We start from the raw sequence: 9,096 nt of genomic DNA on the forward strand, positions 1-9,096 counted from the left end.
GGGGGGGGGGGGGTTATCATGTGGATGGTGACCATGGCGGCCATTTTGGATCCAACTTTTGTTTTTTCAATGGGAAGAGGGTCATGTGACACATCGAACTTCTTGGGAATCTCACAAGAAAAACAACGGTGTGCTCGGTTTTAACGTAATTTTATTCTTTCATAAGTTATTTACAAGTTTCTCAGCGCTTATAAAATGTGTTCAAAGTGTTGGATTGTCGACGTAACCCTCTTCTCCCGCTCTTCACACGCTGACAGCAACACAGGCTTCCAGTATCCGTAGCTTCAGGTGCTGCACGTCTCGTATCTTCACAGCAGAGACGATCGCCTTCAGATGACCCCAAAGATAAAAGTCTAACTATTCAACTGGCCCACAACGACCAATCCAACACAACGGGCAGCACTTTGAACACATTTTATAAGTGCTGAGAAACATATATAGCTTTAGTACCCACCTACTGAATATATAAGAAAACTATCTCCAGAGGGCGAGATGACAAATGAGAAAACGGCCAATTTTCCTCGAACAGCGTGAGGCGGACGCGTCGGTTCGCCGTCACCTTCGGCAGAAAACGAGTTCGCGTTTTGACGACGCAGAGGGAGACACGGGGGGAGAAGAAAGCCTCGAGCGTTTTAAGTCGGTTCGAGGTCTGGACTCTACGCCGCGTTGTTAAAGAGTCGCCGTTCGTCCCCGTCGTGACCTTTCACCTCCAGCTGGACTGTTGGTTTGGCGCGAAACGTTTCGCAGCGTCTGGCTGCTTTAAATAAAAAGACTCAGCAAAATCAGGACGCCACAGAATCAATTTCCTCCGAGCTCTTTTATAATAAGATGCCCCTCCCCCGAACCGCTGGCGTTACGCCGTCCAATTGGCTTAATGAGAGCGCTGAGAGGAAGGCGCGGGAGGGGTGAATAATTAAACTTCTGTTTTAATCTTTAATCCTGGTGATTAATGTCAGCAGAAAACCTGTTTGCCCCTCCTGTGCTCCGGGGGGGGTGGTGATGATGTGATTACGCGAGGCGCCGAGCCGCGGCGCGTCCCTTACCCGCCGTGGTCGTGAGCACGTCCGTCATGTTCCTCAGCCCCATGAAGTCGAACTGGTAGAGCCGCCAGTACTTCTGGTCCGAGGTCTCCACGGAGTTCCTCTTCCACTTGTACACGATCTCGTCCCGCGGGTAGCCATCTGGGGAGCGGGGGGGGGGAGGCAGTGAGAGAACCAACGCGGCGTTGCGGCTTTTTTTTTTTTTTTTTTAAATGCATGATTTCTGCTGGAGTCGTGCATGAATTATAAAAACATCGGACCAGCAGGATCTGCTGAGTAAGGAAACATTCACCGACTTGTGAGGCACTTTTACTAGAAGGGGTTCTGCAGAAACGTATAAAAAGTATCTTACCTGTTGTAGATGGCTCTTTGAACGCCCTCGGTCTGCAGAAATGGTTTAACTCGGACTGGATGAGCTCACGGCTCGCTAACTATTTAACTATTTCTCCAATCCAAGTTCGTTTGAAGAGCCGTCTACATCAGTGACTCAGAGCCTTAACAGATTTAACCCTTAGAAGGTCTTTTAGGTAGGGGGGGGGACAAAAATGGACAGTCATTATAAATGCATGTTTTCATCCCATACAGGGTTTCCCCCAGAAAAGTGGCTAAGTCCGGTGGTAGGTGGCCGATGGTCGGCCGATCATCTGCCGACCAGGATTTAGTAAAAAAAAATGATTAAAGTTGACAGGAAAGTTGAAAATATGGCTATTTATTATTTGATATTCTAAGATATTTGTGCCAAATATTTACACAACTACAGTTTTACAAAAAGGCCCTTTTGAAATACTTTTAAAAACAAAAATACAATTAAAATAAATACTTATTGATTGCACCTAATTTAAGTCACATTTACAAATAAATTAAATTAACATAAATGAAAAAGTGCAAACAAGGCACCGACACACGTCTCACTTCCAGGCCAATGGATAACAACAGAGAGATGCTATACTGTGCTTTTTGTGGCACAGGCTGCATGTTGGATCAGCTGAATTTATTAGAATCATTTTACTGGTAAACAAGGATAATATTTTCACTAAGCACAAAACATGCCATATGTATCGAATTATTTAATGGTGCATTCCTTTCAGATTTGGGGTTTTTAACTCGGCCGAGGAGCTTCTGTTTTCCGTAGCGTCCGTCTGTTGGTGTACAAGGCTACTCAAAAAGTTAGGAATGGTTTTTCGTGAAATTATTTAGGGAACGTCAAATATGGCGCAAGGAACGAGGGATTCAACTCTGGTGGTGATCCTGTCAAAGGTCAAAGGTCATCAGATCAGCCCGTGCTCTAACTCTGCAGCTGTATAACAGGAATGTCAAACTGCACAGCTGGATGCCTCATGGGTTAGGGGTGATCACCATTGATTTCAAGGTTCATGAGGTCAAAGGTCAAGGTCTCAGGTAACCTCTTTGTTTAAAACACGTCTGTGCTCCTTAAACATTCCATTTGGGCACATTAAAGGGGGAAAAAGAGCCACTCTCTCGAAAGATGCCATAAAAAAATTGAGTTTTGTAAAACTAAAGGCCCTCAAGGAGCTGAAATCTTTTAAAACTCATTTACATTTCAGATTATCTTTAAAAGGCTGACTAGTTTATGGTGGGAAAAGGAACAAAATTAAATAGTATTTTTTAGCAGTTATATAAAGGTGGTCGATGTTTCCCCCCTGGGAACAGTTATTGTCCTGTTTTTATTTCTTTTGTTTGTTTTTTTTAAACGACCACCGGATGGTTGGTGGATCAGAGCCAGGTTTCCCCTTAAAGGCATCAGCTACTTTGATGATTTTAAAACCAGAATCTCTACGAGCTCTCTAGTCGGCACACGGCGTCTCCGAAACGTCTCGAAACGTTTGCGGGGCCTTTTCAGCTTCCTCAACAACAAGGAACTTGTCTAACTCGTCTCAATTTAGTTCACGTGAATTATAGAGCGCTAGAACCTAATACAACCATTCCGATGAGAACTAAAAATGATAAAAAACGGGGTCCAAATCTGCTCATCTTCATGTGGGCGTAGACAAAATAATGTGCGCGGCCAGGAGTACAGATTTACAAGCCGTGCACAAAAATAATGGCCGCAATTTTGAAAAAATTTGGCCACGAGAAAGAATTTTCTTGCAATTTGAAGTTGTTAATTGCTCATAATCATGGAACATAAACACATCGACAAACACTTTGTGTCTGCAAAATGTGAGGAGAGCTGCAGACCAGGGACAATCCAGAAATGCTCATGAATGTCAGTTTAGAAGCTCTCAAAGTTCTCAAATAAAGAATGTCAATGTTTGTTGAGAATTATCTTACAAAACTAGGAAGGATTTTTGGTTTATATATAAAAGTTATGGTTGTTTATTGATTTTAGTAAAAAAAAAATTGCAACTTTTAGAAAACGTCCCGCGAAATCAGGCATTTTAGCCGCAACAATCACAAAAAATGCCCGCAAAATCCTGGAGGGATTGAAAAATGATAAAAAAAAAAAAACGGGGTCCAAATCTGCTCATCATGTGCGCAGCCAGGAATACAGATTTACAAGCCGTGTGGTACAAAAACTGCCCGTAATTTTCAAAAATTTTGGCCACGAGAAAGAATTTTCTTGCGATTTGAAGTTGTTAATTGTTCATAACTTAAAGAAATAATCAGGAAGAGGCTTTTTTTTTTTTTTTTTTTAAAGTAGTAAACCTGATTTCCTTCACTACTTTCCCACTGAACGGTGATTCCGACGAGTTCAGGGAATGCAAATCCTATTCTTTCAGGAAAATGACACATCTGTGAAAGCACTCATCTGACGAGTGGAAGGACGGGTTTTGGACAGGAATAATTGGCGGCGGTAACCCGGCTTTGTTGTGGCAACCGAACTAACCGCGGAGGCGGTTTCATCCAGACGCCATCTATAACCAGGAGGAGCAATCTCGTTTTCTCCGGCAAAACTAATACAGTTGGCAAATCTTATTGCCGTCATTTTTCTTTTGGCGCGTTCGTCCAATTATCTTCAGTGCAGGCAGCGTTATCGTCGTGTTTCGAAGCTACAAGACGTCTGATGCGTTTAAAAGCCCCCCCCCAGAGCAACATGTTCTTTTCATGATGCTATAAATCACACCCTACTGGGGCCGCGGCTTTGTTCTGTTTTCTTCAAATAAAAGCGACAAAAGAAAAGCGTCTGTTTTGTGCCGTAAACAACTCGGGTTAAAGGAGAAATCGGAATCATTTGGCAGCATACATCTTTAAAAAAAAAAAAAGTTATTGGACCCAGTTTCCCACAAGCGCCCGAAAATCACCGTCTTTCTGCAATGTTCACACGACAGGAAGGCTAATTTTATTGTGCTAGCGCACACGTGTCAAACTCGAGGCCCGCGGGCCAGATCCGGCCCTCTGTAACATTTCGTCCGGCCCTCCAGTCTGGTTCAGATCGAGTCTCTGATTCTTATTTAGCTTAAAAAAACTGAAGTTTTCTCTCGACAGTGACTTAGAAGCCAACAATATATAGTTTTAATTTCTGTATGATCAGGTTTTTGTCTGTTTTAATGTTAAATTAATTTAAAAGCTGAGTGAGGCGTAAGAAATGACTGCTAATGATGAGCTTTTTGAAGTTTGATCTATTTATGTGTTCATTAAAGTCTGTTTGCTCTAAATTCTGTATAATCTGTAACTGGGAAAAGGTCATTGATATTTCTATATGAATGATTTGACATAATACATCTAAAACTAATTAATTTATGTAATTTTTAATAAATATTGATTGTGACCGGCCCTTGGCTGGGACCAAATTTTTAATTTCGGCCCCCCTTGCATCACTGGGTTTGACACCCCTGGTTTAGAGAGTTTATGCCTTCTTATTGAAACAAAAACTGCAGTTTAGTTATAAATTACAACAAAGGAAGACAGGAAAAGTCGTCGTCAATCGTTAGTTTTGAACAGCCGTTAATGAGCAGAGGGATCAGCAACAGTTTAAATATCTGTTGGAGGAGATTTAACTCAGGAGGAAACTGGAACCGTTCGGAAATCCTTCCCTTTTTTTCCCCCCTCCACGCCGACACGTTTTTCGAATCAAACCAGAAATAGAAAGTGACAACATTAACGAAACGGAGGAGGATTGGACGACACCACCTTTAGGCTCTCAAACCGGAAGTTTTTCTGGGTTTAGCGCATTTGTTGACACATTTTTTTAAATAATTCTTCATTAACAAACACGTTTTTTTTTGGTTTTCGTTTATTAGACGAAAATTTAAAAAAAAATCGGACAACGAAGCGTCACCCGGTTTCCGATTTTGTTCACAAAACGAAAATGGGGAAAAAAGAAAAAAATCGGACAACTAACACTAACTTTGGATGATCAAGATTTCGTTTTTTGACAAGCGGTCTGACCCCGGAAGTTCGCTCGGAACGGCGGGGAATTAATCCGATTTTTTTTACCCGCAGGAAACCTTTTCTCCTGACTTTTTTTTCGTACGTTGATTCAAAAACACAAGTCCGAGGGACGGTAGTTTGCCGAATCGGGAAGTGAGCCCAGTTTGAACGCTGCGGTCGATTTCGACTCGATTACGATGCCCTCCTTTCAAAATAAAAGCGCACAACAAACGCACTAAAACCAGAAAAACTTCCGGTTCAAAACCCTAAAGGTGGTGTCGTCCAATCAGCGATTTTTTGGGACCTACCTCTTCTGTTTTGTTAACGTAGTTGCGTTTTTTTGCTTCGTTAATGTCGTCGCGGTTTGGACTTCAGGGCCACTGTAGCGAACCCTAAAAGACAGCCTAACCTCTAGGGGAGTGAGGCGCGACCCCCGTAGGGTTGGGGATGGATCGGGCGGCGTTCCCTTCCCTTCCCTTCACGACGAGTATTTATTTTCAGGAGCTTCAAAACAAGACGCGGTTCGTTGGAGTTTGGCGATTTCGTCACCCGGTTTCGTTAACGAGCCCGCCAGGTTTGAAAAAAAAAAAAGGATTTTCGTTGGTCTGGAGTGACGTCATCCCTAAAAGGGGACATTATACGAAGGGATTTCCCAGCGCTACAGAAGCCAATAGAGAAAAAAACGGTCCATTTCAAAGGATTTCCATTAAAAAGAAAACTCATTTTTTAACGCAAATATCAATTTTGGCAAAAAGTAATATTTTTATCTATTTTGCACGAAGAAGATTTTGTAAATAAAATAAAATAAAATAAAACACTAAACCTTGAACGCTGTGATAAAAACTGACAGTAATAAAGGGACTGGAAAATGTCACAGAGCATGATACTGCCAACACCGTGCCTCGCCATTGGGAATCATTGGACAAGCAATGACTGGAAGTCTTTTTAACACCAACGTGTTCCAGAAAACATCCCATGAAGACGGTGGAGGTTTGTTTCGTTTGTTATAGCACGGCAAAAATAACAATAAGACCTATGGGGGGGGGATTCTAATATCCAATCAAATCCAATTGCAAAAGGTTTTAATATGACCAAAATCTTCCTTTTAATACGCTCTGAATGGTCGGGAAATTTTTAAAAAGTAGGCTTGTGTTTATAGTGCAAGGTTTTTATGGTTTTTACGAGACTATTTTTGTTTTAAACACACCAAAATAAACCTTCCAACGGCTTAAAAGCTCCTCTGTCATCAGTTTCCAGCAGCTAATTGAAAGGATCTGTCCAACGTGTCAGACTGTCTGCGTAATATCTGAATACATCTGCCACAAAAAAAAAAAAAAACTCCTCCAAATTAATGGGAAAGATTAGTGCGGCCATCAAAACATCCATCAGAGTCATAATTTTCCTTTTCAATAAATGAAACCGTAATGGAGGGGAAGCTTGGGATTTGCCTAATGACTAAGAGATGGCACAAAAACAGTTTCATCATATTTCAAGTCAAAGGCAAACTGCTTAGATTATATGTAATAACACATTAGGTATAAGTAAGACAAGCTTTAACGATGATGTTCTGCAACATCTTGGAGACCATCTGGTGAATTCATTTTTACTATCCAGACCCTCCAGGATTTCGCGATGTTGCGATCGCAACTGTTAACGCAAAACCAAGTGAACCCCACGAAATCGCAACTTTTTGCAACTTGACCCAATATTTATTGTTTCTAAAGTGATTCGCCACCGTTTCTGCGGTCTAATCTCTTCTTCGTGGGTTTGTGTAGCGTGGAATACAAAATAACCCCAAATAACTCAGGAAGAAGACACGTGACGTCACTTCCTGCAGACCAGGGACAATCCAGAAATGCTCATGAATGTCAGTTTAGAAGCTATCAAAGTTCTCAAATAAAGCACCTTTTGAGAATGTCAATGTTTGTTGGGGATTATCTTACAAAACTAGGAAGGATTTTTGGTTTATATATTAAAAGTTATGGTTCTTTATTGATTTTAGTATTAAAAAAAAGCTAACCCTTTGCTACTTTTACCTTACCTTTAAGCTAGCATTTTGCTACTTTTACCTTACTTTTAAGCTAGCCCTTTGCTACTTTTACCTTACTTTTAAGCTAGCCCTTTGCTACTTTTAAGCTAGCCTTTTGCTACTTTTACCTTACTTTTAAGCTAGCCTTTTGCTACTTTTACCTTACTTTTAAGCTAGCCCTTTGCTACTTTTACCTTACATGTAAGCTAGCCTTTTGCTACTTTTACCTTACCTTTAAGCTAGCCCTTTGCTACTTTTACCTTACCTTTAAGCTAGCCTTTTGCTACTTTTAAGCTAGCCCTTTGCTACTTTTACCTTACTTTTAAGCTAGCCTTTTGCTATTTTACCTTACTTTTAAGCTAGCCTTTTGCTAGTTTAACCTTACTTTTAAGCTAGCATTTTGCTACTTTTACCTTACTTTTAAGCTAGCCTTTTGCTTCTTTTAGCAACAGGCTCAGGGCTCCACTGATTCAGAGTTATGGTGAGTTGGATTCTTTGTGGTGTCTCTTATTTTGAAGGGCGTGTTTAAACACAGAGAACATCAGGGGGAGGAGAGGCTGTTATTCATGTTAACGCAGCTAACAAAGCTGCAAGGACACGTTAGATTTACCTTTACTATGTTTTATAAAAATACCCCCGTTTTCATGCTGCTCGTATCGTTTTATTTTGTTATATTTATCCGCCGCACCTTTAAAGGCCGGTCTGTAAAAATACTGCCTGATAATGAACCAGTCCGTGGAGCTGAATAGGTCGGGGACTGCTGCGATAAAGCACTGATTAGGCCATCTTTGTTTTTTGATGTGGCAACCCAATTTTAGATCGTGACCTTTCTCACACCTAGTTGTAACCAAAATTGGAATCGGTACGCCGCTTTATTTCTTTTTTCCCCTCAAAGTACGCAGCTCACGTTCCATTTGTCAACAAATGTACATAAAACAGACGCGCGTCGTCTTTAAAACGCATCACTGAGCGTCGGCGTCAGATCTTTGAATGTCAGGATCTCGCTTCGCCAAACAAGAGTCCAGTGTCGCCGCTTGTTCATTCGCAAGGCTGGGCCGAGAGAGAAGAGAGCGAGAGACGCCGCAGCTCCTCTCGCCGAGAACAAAGACATAATGGAAAGTTGTTGGCTTCGTCACTAATGACAGTGCTGTATCATCAAGCTTCATCACACTGGGAACAAATTGGATGCATGTTCGAAGGGCGTTAATGGATTATCCGCTGGTTCGATAATCGGGAGGCGGCATCTGATCTGCGGGTGCATCAGGCAACATTTTGTTCCTAAATTAGGTTATATGACACCGAATGTGTCAAAACGGACAGAATGAAGCGCCTAAAATCCAAATTTATTAATCTAACAAGGCTAAGGATGTGTAGCTAGAAGACTTTTCCAAGAAATATTTGATTTGGGAAGACTAAAATGCCGGAAAAGGGCGGAGTGCCTTCTCCGGGTCGGGGGAAAATGTCCTGCCCCAAGTGGGAGGAGTTTAAGTATCTCGGGGTCTTGTTCACGAATGAGGGGAAAATGGAGCGGGACATGGACAGGCGGATTGGTGCAGCGTCTGCAGTGAAACGGGCGCTGTACCGGTCTGTCATGGTGAAGAGAGAGCTGAGCCAAAAAGCGAAGCTCTCGATTTACCGGTCGATCTACGTTCCTACCCTCATCTATGGTCACGAGCTTTGGGTAGTGACCGAAAG

At 41.9% G+C, this 9,096-nt stretch overlaps 1 protein-coding gene across 3 annotated transcripts in view; it reads right to left on the reverse strand.

Moving 5' to 3' along the window:
- The window catches only part of LOC108251186 (gamma-aminobutyric acid receptor subunit gamma-3-like), a 197,343-nt gene that overhangs the window by 28,282 nt on the left and 159,965 nt on the right, over positions 1 to 9,096 (reverse strand). For 2 of the 3 annotated variants that reach the window (XM_037973862.1, XM_037973864.1), the window contains one exon: positions 1,044 to 1,181. The exons of the other annotated variant lie outside the window; for it this stretch is intronic. In XM_037973862.1, coding sequence (XP_037829790.1) covers positions 1,044 to 1,181 — 138 coding nt within the window. The remainder of the gene's footprint in view (positions 1 to 1,043; positions 1,182 to 9,096) is intronic. 3 annotated transcript variants of the gene reach the window in all.

The sequence above is a fragment of the Kryptolebias marmoratus genome, linkage group LG23, assembly GCF_001649575.2.
Source record: "Kryptolebias marmoratus isolate JLee-2015 linkage group LG23, ASM164957v2, whole genome shotgun sequence".
NCBI lineage: Eukaryota > Metazoa > Chordata > Actinopteri > Cyprinodontiformes > Rivulidae > Kryptolebias > Kryptolebias marmoratus.